Source organism: Ischnura elegans, chromosome 2 (genome assembly GCF_921293095.1).
Source record: "Ischnura elegans chromosome 2, ioIscEleg1.1, whole genome shotgun sequence".
NCBI classification, from domain to species: domain Eukaryota; kingdom Metazoa; phylum Arthropoda; class Insecta; order Odonata; family Coenagrionidae; genus Ischnura; species Ischnura elegans.
Genome location: NC_060247.1, coordinates 2,561,245 through 2,575,819, shown reverse-complemented (window position 1 = coordinate 2,575,819; position 14,575 = coordinate 2,561,245). Strand labels below are relative to the sequence as shown.

Genomic DNA, 14,575 nt, shown 5'->3' with positions numbered 1-14,575 from the left:
ATTATTGTGTTAAATAAGAAGAAAGTTTTTTTCCCTATTATAAAACCTAGCTTATTGCTTTTCGTGCCAAATTTTTAAAATTCAGAATTTCCGTGAATTTTAAATAATATAAAGGCTTGAGTAATCAAGTGACTATCGCTCGCACCTTGTGTAGACATTTACGGGGAAAATATGAAACAATCTTCGAACTCCATGTGAATTGGGAGGTGTTCTGTAGAATCCGTTGGCATCTGAGATCGTACGATCTCACGTACAACCCGCGGACATCAGTGAAATAATGTACAAAATGAACAATCTTTGAATTAGTTCCCTAATTTAGTTCAAAGAATGTGCTGAGAACGTTCACCTTGCACATGTTCAAAGTTAGTGCAGCGTAAAACGATCTTTGCATGTTCTAAGCACGTTCTATGCACATTCATTCTGAATTAATTCAACTATGCACATACTTTGAAGTAATTCAAACTTAATTCTGCACAAACTTTCCCCACTGGGATGTTACCCAAGGTTTCGGGAATTAATATCAACTATCCGAAATTTACCAGCATTCTTTGCGTACCAAATAAACGATGAAATCTGCCCACATCTCCTTACGGGTAAATGGGCTGCTAGGACTAACAATGGCGGACGTCGTGCTTCCCATAGTGGAAGCCTATGCGACGACTCGACATGATGAGAGAGTAGTGTTGAGAGAGCAATCTAGAGGACTCTGGAATCCACTTTTCTCGGCACCCATTATTATGCTATTTCGGGGCTGTGTCAGACGTATTTAATAATACAGATATGATTTTGCCCCGATTTTCCTATAAGACAATTAGTTTTGCGCTATTGGTTTCTTCGACAAAGTATTCGTCTTGATGCTGTTTAAGTTGAATGTGTAATCTTTGCCGCCAAATGTGTATGTGTTCAATTACTATCTGAATACAAATTTTGTCGAATTTTAACCTCTTCCCTACGCAGGGCGTGATTTCACGGCCTGAATTTTCTGATGCTAAAGGAGGAAGGCCGGCTTTTCACGGCTGGAATTTTTCGAAGCAAAAGGGCAAAGGCCGTGTTATCACGGTTTCGCGGTCAAGCATGCCAAGTGGGTCCCAACCGCCATTAGGGTCCCTCAGCGTGAGAGGTTCGACCCTTTCCTATTGTCCGCGTGGGGATTATCTCGGCCCATTCCGGCTCTCAGTGTCCCACTCAAGGAAGGTGCTCATGGTCACTTATTTGTTTATAAGGTGGAATAACTAAAAACGTAAATGTTGCATTTTTTGAAAATCAATGCGAGTAATTACATTCTGTATGTTCTGCTGATTGGTTCTAAATTTTAAACGGAATTCTAGCGTTCATATTAACGGAGTTGATCATCACCTAGAACAATTTTTGGAGACGCTAAGGTTAGATGTTTAATTGTTATTTTTATAACTTACTAGCAAGTTTATAGGAGCGATATTGTAATGATTTACATCTAAAAGTATACGTTACTCTGTTAGCTTCATTCTAAGTGTACATTTGCGGTGAAATTCGATAGAATATCCGATTTTACGTCTATGAAAAAAGCCCTCGTAATGTAATAAAATTTGATTCCCTCAGTTCTTTGTCGTCAGCCAAAATTACAGCGGCTATTTTTAATAACCTCTTACCAACCTTTGAATACAAAGGTATTATAAACGAATTTCGCTATAAATACTGATTAATGCATATCCTAAAAATTCGTAAAGTTAATGTACCAATAGGGAATGTTTTACGTAGACACATGTTGTGAGAAGCATTCCATACCATTGCAGGAATAAGAACTGCTCTACCCAGGTAATTACTCTCATATTGTAAGTACTCTCATTCGTGTAAGTATTCTCATACTGATATATGTACGTGGAAGATGATAACCTCACTCTTCTCGGAAAAGCTCATTTGGCTATGATATAGTGCCGTTTTGCTGAAAACCCTAAAAATAACCGTAGAACTTCGTTTACAAGTTCTACAGGCATTGCAAAATAAAAGGAATACATTGATGAACTGACATTTAATGCAACAGTAACAATTAAAAAAATTAAAATTGTACTGGCAACAATAAACTGACCGCAAAAGTACGCCGGGATGGGCTGCCTTCGGGGAAAAGGGTCGAGGATTATATTTGCCCAGTTGCCGAGGGACCCCGCTAGGAAAGGTCATCAAGGGGAGGAAGCGACTACCTGGTCAGTCCCAAGCCGAAAAAAAACTCCGCACGGGGTGAAAAAGAAAATCTCAAACCTTTCGTAGAGCCAAAAGGAACTTCCCGCGAAGGAGCTCGGCGCGAAAAGGATCGCGATTGTAGATCAACTAATTTCTATCAATAATGCTTAAACCATAGGAAATTATTATTTTTTACGTGAATACTGGTAAAATGGCCATCATCTGAATGAAATCTTGCCTAAGTGCTGATATTTCCTTAGGGATGGATTAGCTATGTGTAACATATTTAAAGCATTAGGCTCATTATTTTTCTTGTTGATAAAGTCTTCGCTTCCGCGAGGCAACATCAAGTTTCATGATATATCTTCTTCTCCATTGCTCTTTAATAAAAATTGTTTTTTAAGGTGTAAATAATGATCCGATGTGACAAGGGTAATAGGAAAATGAGATTATGACTCCATTGTCTCTGTTTCTTCTCATGGAAAAACCATTTTACCTTTCGACGCTTACTTGATCTTACAACGGTTAGAAAAGCTTATCTGATTGTTAGCGTTAATTATAAACTTCTTTGCTTACCTAGAATTACAAGATAACGAAAAATTAATGACTAAATTACGTCACTAAATTTTGATTTTATAAAATTGAAATTTATGTTCGAAATAACGTCTTTCTATCCCTCATATATCAAAATAGCAGAATGTGTGATCAATTATTTGGAATAAATTGGCCGAAGTTAATTTGAATCTGTTTTGAGGTACCACGCCTTAATCTTTAATTTTCAACTGGAAATTTGTCTGAGATTGCAATGCTCTGAAATCGCGCAGCGCATAGTTGGGCACCTTTCGCCCTTTTTTATTCGTAATTCAGGTAACGCTGCTCTCCATATTTCCCATCGGTTAGAAATATAAATCAAGGTGGACTCGAGGTAACTAGAAATCTGTTCCATTAACGTAGCTACTTGGCGACGCACAGTGGGCTGAAATCGAAAAAAGCTGGCCAAACATCCAAATGTCGACTTTTTCATTTCGCACCCGGTCTAGTAAATCATCGTTTTAGAATTTTCAGAGCATGTAAAACTGATGTTAATTTTTTTATAATTTTTTTAACGTCATTTTAAAATTTTTCATTGCATACTTGCAATACACAATTCGCAAAAATTTTCATTAATTTAGCAATACTTAGGACTACAGCGATTTTTGGCCAGCTTTTTTCGATTTTAGCCCATTGTGCTGCGGAAGTCTCATCGATTGGTCATTAATCTAATATCGGAAGAATTTTCTTCACAATCTATCGGAAGAGTCGCCTTATTGAACTTTATTTTTCCTTCTGTGACTCACTTCCCGTCGTGACCAATTGGTGGTTCAGTGTGTGGTTCAGGTTCAGTGAAGGAAAACTCAATAATATTGAAGAGGCGCCCTCAAAATGGACTCACGCTTGCCAATCGCTCACATGACAGACATTTTTTTTAAAGGAGTGTCTCGTGCTAATCTTTTCCACTCTCTCCATCCATCCATCTAGCGATTCGATCGATGGGTTTTTCCTCCTCATAGGAAAATCCACTAGGATCGCTAGAACATTAATTGCTTATGCTTGGTTTCGCTAATAGTAGGGCCCCCTTCGCTTCCATAGCGTTGGGGTGTTTTTCCCTCGTCCCGTCCCTTCCGCTCCTATCCCTTCCCAGAGGCGTCGGCGGGCTCCCTTCGCGGCGGCGCCTCTATCCTTTTTCATTCCCTTCCTTCCCCTCCCCGATGTCAGGGCGTATAAGCCACTGGCTTGGTTCCCGGCCCCGGTGTGTTGTCTCCTCGAAGGGCTCCCCTGAGCCCTCAAACTCTCTCTCCATCCATCCCGTCCACTGGAGTCCCGCTCATCCGAGTTCGTCAGACAACAGATTTAGAGATGAGAAAAAAATTGGAACCCTCTTGGAGGAATATGTCGATATACATATTTATGTCGGTGATTTACCCGCTTTATGTTTCTTTTTATAAGTTCCGTACCTTTTTCGAAAGAATTTTTCCTCTTTATCAGTGCAGAAAATCTACTTTGGAGAAAGGTGAAAATCTGTATCGTTTTACATTAAAATTCCATTTCCCATTGATTATTGACCTCAAAGGGTATTTTGTGGCTTCATATTTCCTAGTTTAAGTATACCGGGAGTGATTAGCCGCGGTGATATCTTTACTTAGTCACCCGAAATTCACATATTGTGCTAAAATTTCCAGAGAAGAAAATCATTCGCCTTGACCGGGATTCGAATCCGGATTCCCCGATTTCCGGACGAGTGCTTTAAACTACGGAGGCGTCATTGGTCCCGGTGGATATTTGTGGACAGTAGCTTACCTGGCTAAAGCACTCGACCGGAAATCGGAGGATCCGGGTTCGAATCCCAGTCAAAGCGAATGATTTTATCTCTGCTGATTTTTCGCTTCGTCTTCTCATTAAATAATGCCCATTTCCTCGCTTCCCATTGATTTTCTTCGCGCCTTGAGCGAAGTTAAAAATTGCGCGTATCCATTCCACCCCGATAGCTATTTGCCATTTGGGTAGCCATTCCAGATATTGCGTTCCCCCGCAAACGCGACGCAAGTTGCGTGGGTGCGGTGGGCTCTTCATCTGACGGTCGGGACTTGATCCGTGTGTTTTGATCGTTCGCAGCGGAGGTGTCGGATAGCGGGCGGACGGTCGGCGGCGGCGGGGGCGGCTGGAGGCGGGAGGAGGCGGGCGGCAGCCAGCGGACCAGGACCAGCAGCCGCAGAGCGACGTCCTCTTTCGTCTCGGTGAGCACTCCTCAGCCTCAGCACAACTCACTCACTGCTAAGGAGGGCCGAATCGCACTCCGAAATGATACGCGCCGCTACAACACCAATGCTGCTTTCGCTGCTGTAGATGCTGCGATGCTGCAGTCTGTGTTAGTCAGTGGATAGATGCCGTATTGAGCCAGGCCATCAGCCTTACGATTTCGATCGGAGTCTTCCAATAGGCCTAAACATTTTGCATTTTTGAATGCACTTTCCAGTCACCAGGTAAACGCTGAATAACGTACTCTGCAATGATAGAAGTGTGCATGATACGCTGCCCAGTGTTTGAGGCCGAATTTTTCAAAGTTCCATAAAATAGTTCTATTTGAGGACTACGATTTCAAATTAGTGTACTTTTAATTTCCATGTAGCTATGTGTCAAGTTAAAACGTAGATACGCTTGAAGAGAAAGAATTTCCGACTCCGTTGAAGTGTGAGTGTTGGTTGAGAGTGCAGGAAGCAGGAGCGATGGAAAAGGAGAGAGGAGGGGTGATTGGCATTCGACCCGAGGGAGCTTGTAGACGCCAAAAGCACGAAGGTGTGGAGGTTGAGGGCGGAGTCAGAGGGAGGCAATAACTGATACTCTGAAGCATGCATTGAAGGGGGAGTCGTGCGACAAACAATGTGTGGGTACGGGGAGAGATGCGTGGGGGGATGATGGACAGCAGGAGGCGCGGTGATTATTAATTCTGAGGTTGAGGGGGGTGGTGCATTGGACTACATAGAAAGCGGAGCAGAAGTTGCAATGAAGGAGGTATATGATATTGGTGGACGTAAAAGTAGTGGAGGGGAAGATCGGGAGGCGTTTAAGTTTGGGGAGGATAGAGGCGGGCGGTGGGGAGAATATATTACAGGTTTTGCATCTGGGACGGTAGCAAGGTGAGGGTGGGATGGTGGTGACTGACTGCGATTTTTGAAGAGGGCGGGTGGCTTTTGAAAATGGTGCTCAGATGAGGTGGTCTCTCATTGGTGATCCGAGGAGTAGAAGGGAAGATCCGGGAGGTGGATTTGTGGAATGGGGTACAAGTCCTCAGTGACGCCGACTCCATGGGGCCTGAGGGGCCCGAGCCCCCTCAAAAATTCGTTATGCGTGTGAGGAAAAAATGTGTCAGGCTTTCCGATTTTCCCCAGATTGTCCGGATATGGAGATTCGAGTTATCAGGGTTCTAATGTTGGTCATAAGACTCTTCTAAAATGCTTAAAAACTTAGAACTCGCTACTTATAAAATTTCCCGCGGCAAGATGCCCCGTTTGCCCCCCCCCCCAATATTTTCTGTAAGTCGGCACCCCTGCAAGTCCTCCAAGATATCCTGAGGGGCATGAGCGCCAGGGAAGTAGGTAGAGTGACGAGAGGGGCAGTAATATATGAATGTTTTTTTTTCAAAATTTACCGGAAATCAAGTGGAAAACGACATTCGAATGCAATAATAAGTATGTGTACTTATTTTTTTTCTTTCTAATGGTGTACAAGGGCGGATCCAGGATTTTTCTCGGGGTGGGCACTGTGGTCTGACAGTCAAACGGTCTCCTATATAGCTACGATTTGATTCACTGATTGGGTGATTGATACAAATTAGTAGCCCAAACTGTGATAGGTGTGGATATTTGGCTTATTGGACGTAAAAGTAAAAAAAAATTCATCGGGAGGAAAAATCTGAAATCTTTAAAAAGTCGATTAATTTTCGAGATATATCGACTTGAATTAACATGGGAGCCTTATGGGACTAAACCTTTTTCACTTTTTTAATGTATTTTTAAATATGTGAGGAACATGACATTCCCTTGACATAAACTAGATTTTTTGATTGATTTTTTGGTGTGGTTGTCATTGCGATGATTTGATATTTACTATTTTTTATGATTTTTTGAAAGTGCCCCATGCTTTTCTTATGGCACTACGTAAAGAATTTTTTTGACCAACTTGCAATCATCGCAGGACAAATTCCTTGAAACGCAACATACTAGATTTTTTAGTTGATTTTTTGGCTATCTCGGAATTTTCATATGTCGAAACAATTCCGAGGAATAAACGATTTCGACTTTCCATTGTAGAGGTGGTCGAATTTTCAATCTTGGATTTCGGCGTTGAGACATGTGCCATGTGAAAATTTGGAATCTCCTAGAAAAACCGTAAAGGGTTCTTCGAACCCTTACGTTTGAGCTCACTTTCTCCGTATCCCTCTTGGTTAATTAATAATTAAATTCCGAAAAATGTCCTGCACGCGAAAAATCATTGTCGCAATTTTTTTGTGGAGCATACAACCTTAAATATCTTAGCAACCATTTCAGCTAGATGAATGAAATTTTAAGGGTAATAGCATCATTAAAATAGTCAACTTTTTCAATGATTGCCATTCCGCTCGATCGATTCACGTGCGAGTTATATCGATACCAATCTCCTTGGATACGCTTTAATCGCTAATAACTTTTTTGTTAGTCAAGTTTTAAACATGACAGCATAGAGTAAGCATATATAGAGAGCTCACCACACGTACAAAAATCGTATACGTTTTTGGTGTAGTTCTAGAGCGATTAACCAGATGTCACTAGAAGAATTTTGGCAATTTTTTTAATTTGCTCGTTCCACAAGTCTAAAAATATATTCTGAAGCAGAAAGGGTTGCTACGTTAATTGGAGACATTAATTATTCGATTTTGTTTATAACAATTGTTATAAAAAATATTTTATCGAATTTCGGCTAGTTACTTGACTTTTCCGAGTTTATATTCCTAATCCATTTTCCGGCAGACTGTTCTTAGTATAAAGTTGAAACTTGCAGGAAATGTTTATAGTACATTTTTTTCCATACTGGTAAACTTTAATTTGTTCATAACCTAGTTTCAACGTTGTTATGTGTGTTTATATATCTTTCGGACGAAAAATATGGAATTTTGCAGGGTAAAAATCAATCGCCTGCTAACTTTCGTATCTTACGATATAGGTCCATATATGCTGCGTATGAAATTTGAACAAAGCTATAAATTTATTTTTGGTGAAAGAATTGTAACTTTATCTCGATTACAAGGGGAGTTATGAATTTTTAATGAACGCACCTCGTCAGGCTTTCCTTTCTGGCCTGGGTCCACGCTGAAAGCTTCCGCCTCCCAAGGATATCGTTTTGCCATCAGATAGGTTGGCGAGGTGAGCTGTTGTTTTGACGAGGAAGAGATTTTCCGTGAGGGAAGATTTTTTCCCTTCAAGAGACTTATAAATCTTATTGATGTTCATCGCTTCATTGAACAATCAACATATAGAATGAAATACATTTCGAGTGGTGTGCTTCAGAACTTCAGTTATGAAATACCTCACTTTGGTGAAGTGTAAATGTTATTTACAACACCAAGTGCCGGAATATTACAATAAAATAGGAATGCGAGATAGGATCCCTACACTGAAAAACAATGCACTGTTTGCCTTTCGCTAACGGTCATAGCCTCTTCACCACAGTTGGTAACTAAAGCTTAAAAGTATTTGGTAATGAATTCTTAAGCGCGCAGCTTCAAACGAACACAAAGAGGTATGGATCAGCAGTAGCATTTTTGGGAATAGGGGTGGTCGGTGACCTTGATTTGTTTGCTCGATAGCGGGATGAGTAATGGCCCATTCTGTTACCACGTCGAAAATGGAAAGGTTTCTTTCGGCTCTACCATTTTCTACTTCGGGTCTTACGTATGAGGCAGAGGATCATCTAATGCATGTTTTTGTCTTTCCTTGAGACCTTATTCTGATCATAGTTGTGATAATCGTCGTCTCGTCAATAACAAGACGCATTGTCGTTTGAGGAAAGTTTTATTTTAAGCGTTAGCATTTAGTTGAGGTTCTTAAAAGTAAAACAAATAGCGGCTGCAATTGAGCCCGGGTTCACTCATTGCTTAAATTCTTGCCTCATTATATGAATGAATCCCTTCTCCCAGGGGCCGAAAAACTAAATATCCAAAGATACATTTTACGCGGTGAGCATTTATACAGGAATATCGAATGGAGTATTTTTGGCATATTCCGATTGTAAGTTGTTGCGGCACTAGAAAAATATGGCGATTCAAAATTATACGCCCTCCCCTTTTTCGGAATTAAACCTCTTATTATGCAGTTTTGTGAATCGAAACTGCAAGCAAAATTTGCTTCGTAGGCCTCATGGGGAATCCTAATCCGTAGGCTAAAATATGTTATTGCGTTAGAATCTTGAGTTGTCCATTCATTAATTGTTATAAAGCATTTGATTCTATGTATATTAGATATTGATTGCTTTTCGTACACAATTTAACAAACCAAAACCTATTTTTTTGTCTTTGATGACGAGTTATTCATTTAAATACGGATTTTCAACACTAATACAGGATTTATTATAATCTTGCAACATAAAGTAGGTTCGAAGATTTTCGCGGCGTTGATCAGATTATCTCTGCATTCTCTTCGGGTTTCCACCGCGTCCGTTGGCTTTTGTCGAAACTGTTCTCGCCAAAAGGCAACGGACGCGGTGGAAACCCGAAGAGAAGGCAGAGATCATGCAACATAAAGTTTTAAGTCCAAACTTCGAACTGTAACAGACCTATTGACGAGCCTTTCCGGAGATTCTTCCTCTGAGTGGCTGAAATGTCACCTAGCAATGATTTTCCCGAGGTGTAATCCTCATTTTCCTCCGTTGTTGGGGACTCATGTCCTGACGAGTAAAAACTAGTGATGTGTTTTTAGAAGGTTAAAAAACTTCCATCTGATGTAAAAAAATTTCGACGGAGTCGACGTGAAAGTAGCCCTCCGGCGCGAGAATGTAGGAAAACAAAATTGTGCGATATATATAATTATATTACTTTTGCTAATCCAAGTAAATCTCACCGTATGAAAATTAATCACAAACAAGTTGATTTTGATCAATCAATTACAAGATAAACGAAGGAGATTTGATTATTTCCAAAGCAGAAAAAAAGAACAGTGTGCTAATCCGTAATAAGATCTCATGCATCGCAAAATGTTACATTCAATTTAATGTTACATAGATAGGTCAATCTACCTTTAAATGCAGTCAATTTCAATTGTGAACTTTCCACAATGAAATCAGTTGCAATTTCAAATGGCTACAGCTTAAATACTTAAACTAAAATCCTTCAGAGAAAGATGAAAACGCGAGCTATTTCTCAGCTTTGCTCCCTTCCGCCATCACAGAGAATTCTAAAAATTGGTGCCGGTCATTTTTTGTGGGAGACCTTTCCAACAGGCTTGCAAACAAATTCCCCAAAAATAAATTCTATGTTTCTTTCTACAACCCTTGCACTCTCGGTGAAGTTCTGTGTCGTGACAAAGACAAAATAGAACCCATCCATCAATCCGGCATTTACAAAGTTAATTGTGAATCATGCAACTTGAGTTTCATTGGTCAAACAGGCAGAAGTTTTATTATCAGAATGAAAGAACATAGAAAGTGCAGGAAATTGGGATGAAACATCACTTCTCGCCAAACATTTGGTACAGACTTTTCATTCTTGTCATTTTCAACCATAATTTTCTTCACCCCTTCAGTAATGGCACAAGGCTTGATGTTTTAGAAAAATTTTAAATAGTACAAATTTATACAAATATTCTTATTAGATGTTCCCGTAGACATACCCCGTTAAGACGGTCTTAGGCACAGCTCCGCGGTGTCATAAAACGTCCGTTTTCGCAGTAAAACCCTGGGGGTGAGGGATCGGAGAGTACAGAAGGTATAACAGTCTCAGCTGGTATCTTTCTGGTAGGTCTTTTGTATGATTCCCGGGAAAACAAGTCACTTTTTCGAAGTGTGAACGCTTTTAAAAGAAGCATAGTCTTCGATCGTATCCAGTGAAAACGAAATGAACTGCAATGAAACGTGCACTCACCTCGGCTAAAATACTTCCACTGTCTTCACCACAGACCATTTGAGAATCGGTGTCTTGAATAAAAGCATAAAAACGGTGAATGCTGTGCGTTAAAACCCATACAGTTTCAATAACATTACCACGTCGCGGCTAATCCAACTCCCGACGTGCGCAGATTAAAGAAAGAACACCATGCCAATAGATTATGTGGTTTTTTATTCCGCAAGAATCCACCTACAACTTCACCTTCTACATACTTTGGAAGATTTTCAGAGAAAATTGAAGACGGGCGTTTTCATGGAACGTTGCTCACGTTCTGTGTATCTCAGAATCGGGTAGGATCTTTGTCGAATGAATTGCATATCCTTAAATTTCAATCAGTTTTGAGTTTAGCTGCGAAGTTTTAAGTTTATAACTCAAAAAAAGTCATTTTGTAATTTTGTCCGGCTTTTTCCGATTTCCGCCCACTGTGCGATATCCCACGGTCAAATTTGCATCAAAATTTAATGCAACTAACGCGCACCCTGTCCCACCGTCAAAATTTCATCCAACTGGCTTTTGGTACTATCATTTGTACAAAACACCGTTTTGTCCAAATGGATAGGGCAGGTTCTAAATTTTCATCCAATAGGATGAAACCAACAATTCACAGGGCCCTTGACAAAAAGCATCGCCTAGCGCTGAAACAGAGGCCACATAGGTTAAGCCGGTGTCCCACGGTCAAACGGTGCAAATATTTTGATGCAACTGGACGGGGTGTCCCACGATGCATATCATTTGGACGAAAAGGAAAAAGACGATATTTATGTAAACAAATTTGGAAGCTTATGGAAGTGAAGGATTCTGTCTTTTTTAGCAAGCGAAATTGTCTGAACAGGCCTCTTGAATATTGAAGAGGCGAAAAAAGAAAACAGAAGAAATGCTGAGCTTGGCCTTGGCTGGAAAAGGGGGTATGAATGGTTGGAATAAGCATGCTAAACATGATGGAGAAGGAGTTGGTCGACGATGTTCCCGTATATTATCGATAATAATTGACGATAAGTGAGGATATTTGCATGTCCCTTATCAGCAAGGTTGGGGGCAGAATGAAACGGCAGGATACAAACGTGACGCAGTTTATTCCCGTGGTGAATATATTATTAATAATTAGATGGATATTGTGGTTGAGAAGATGTTATGATTAGTGCCGTAAACGTGCATTTAAATCACATTTTTCCTCTCCTAATCCAGCAGTTGCTAAAATAAGGCCCTTATCCTAAAATAATAGTGATAGAAACGGGCAGCTGTAGTGTTTCACAGGTATAATCGTCATTTCATATTAGTCATTTCTCCAGCTGCTCGCTCGCTCGGATTGCATGCCCGCCACAAAGATAACCTGTAGAATTCGGTCTCGATACCTTAAGTAAATCTTTTATTATTTCCAAAACTCCCCTCCTAGTATTGCGATTCTAAAGATAGCTTCCTTCTTATTAAAGATCAACTCATTATTACGGATTTCCTGGTTGAGTTTCCATCGCCTATCGAGACCAATTTTTGCTCATTTTTACTTTTAGGACCACACCAGTCGATGAAATAGACGATCACGAACGTATATATACATTTGAAATAATGCTTTGTGAACTCACTTCGCGGTATGGTGACATTATAAATTCAAAATTAAGCCATTTAGTATTCAATACAGTATTAATGAAAAAACTCAACCGGTTTCGATATTTTCAGGTATTTATCTAGAGGTTTACGATAACGCTAATGACCTGAAAAGAAGGAAACCGGTTGGGTTTTTAATGCATACTGTGTGGAATACAACAAAGTTTGCAAATGAGCATTTTAATTAATAAAATATATATTATGGACACAAAAATAAACTTTGTTGTATTCCACACAGTATGCATTAAAAATCCAACCGGTTTCCTCCTTTTCAGGTCTTTAGCGTTAATTGTATTGTATTCGATCGCTTCTCAGAACGACTTCAATTGCGTTTTGGTGATATATTGAAGTAAATACGATAGGCTACATGCACTGCTAATGGGAAAATCTACTACCGGCTTCCCTTTCTTTCAATCCGAAGTGGCAAGAGACCCGTCACCCGAACACATGCCGGACCTTAGGGACGTGGGAAGTGGTCCTTAGTCGGGACCTTATGTTATCTTAACTTGGAGCACCACCCAACTTGAGTTAATTTCCTAGAGGTGGTCTGACTTGCAATTGAAGCTACACTTGTTAATAGATGAGGTCTTTACCCTCCACCCGCCTCCTTTTGGACGGGTTGTATTGCAGGTCCGCCGCTATTTCATGGCATTGCATTTTCGCACAAAATCTAAACATTTCACATTCTCTTTACGGGTCCAACCCTACCCCTACAAGTTATCTGGGGGAATAGCCACATTTTCATGGCTCTTCTTTTTAACCCCGTCCAAATAGCGGTCAAAACATTTTGTTACCCTTCAGTTTCTCCTTTTCTGCCGATGTGAACACATACCCATTACCAATTCAGAAGTCCTATTTTGGCCACAGTTTTTGTGTTTAACAGTGATCTCACACAGAAGTTATAGTGTTGTGATAACTAAAGAAATGTGATTCAGTGATTTATTAGTTCCTGACAACCACATACGAGTAGGCATATTATGTTTCATTTATTTCCGTTTCTAGTTTCCGTTTTTTAAAATTGGTCTGAGACGAGGCACAGCACTATTTTTCATATTTTCCCTTCTATTTTATATTTAAACTTTGTAGGAAGAAGACTGTTGTGTAGCTTTTTACAAATCTGTGTAATTATTATTGACTGTCAAAAATTTCATGGACTTTTACGCGGCGAGAACTGCACGGAAAAATGCTGGAGAAAAAAGAGAAAACCATAGTTGCTCGAAAAAGGAATTTGAATGCATATCTAGGGGGTTGTTTCAGATTACACGGAGATGAAAGGCAAAACTTGAGCTTATTAATTTTTTGAACATGAAATTTCTTTATTCCGACGAGAGAAGATGGTGAGCTAGTTCACGATCAATCTCTTTTTTTTTTAGAGGAATGGCAAATGGTTGGACAAAATTGTTGATTTCCCTGATGTATTTCGCAACCTTCCAAGCACCTCGGGTTCGTATTTTCCTAGTATTTTAATGGTGACATGGGGTCCCCTGGGATATTGTTCTAGTAGTCTTATTTTTTAACAGGTACTTCCGATATACAAGGGGGTAGGCCAAGTAACCAATTCACTGATGTTACTACGCGCTCCAAAATTAGGAAAGCGAAGCTGCTTGAAGTCAATTAATTTGCAGGAGTAGAAGAAGAGTTAATCTTTCAATTCTCAACTAGTTTGAGATCTCTGTCTTGCGGATTTTTGATTGATCCGGTAAAATTTAAGAAGTTCTGCTTAGATACAGCGGATAATTTTGTGAGACATTATGGATGGTTTTACATGCCACCCATGGAGCACGAAGTATTTCTACATGGTGCAGATGTTATCGAGTTGGCTCTTCTTCCTAATGGAGAACTGTCAGAGGAAGCCCAGGAATCTCGCCATAAAGATATTAGAAAATACCGCGAGCATTACGCGAGAAAAATATCTCGAATTCATACGAATGAGAATATTTTCCGGTGACTGATCCTGACATCGGACCCTTTTATTAGCACATGAGGAACTGACTGAACAAATGTCGGGGCCTTAAAGATCTTTCGCAGGAGGTTCGTGATCTCTTGGTCTTGCAAGAGTCTCAAAATTCTGCGAGCGAATGCGAAGAGGAGAGGGATGGGTGGGATTGAGAAGAATCTGATGATGAATAATTATAATACATAATG

The 14,575-nt window shown here is 40.1% G+C and overlaps 1 protein-coding gene across 1 annotated transcript in view; it reads left to right on the top strand.

Moving 5' to 3' along the window:
• Nucleotides 1–14,575, top strand: part of LOC124153331 (5'-3' exonuclease PLD3-like) — a 269,542-nt gene that overhangs the window by 123,148 nt on the left and 131,819 nt on the right. Inside the window, exon 2 of the mRNA XM_046526433.1 lies at nucleotides 4,810–4,931. Coding sequence (XP_046382389.1) covers nucleotides 4,810–4,931 — 122 coding nt within the window. The remainder of the gene's footprint in view (nucleotides 1–4,809; nucleotides 4,932–14,575) is intronic.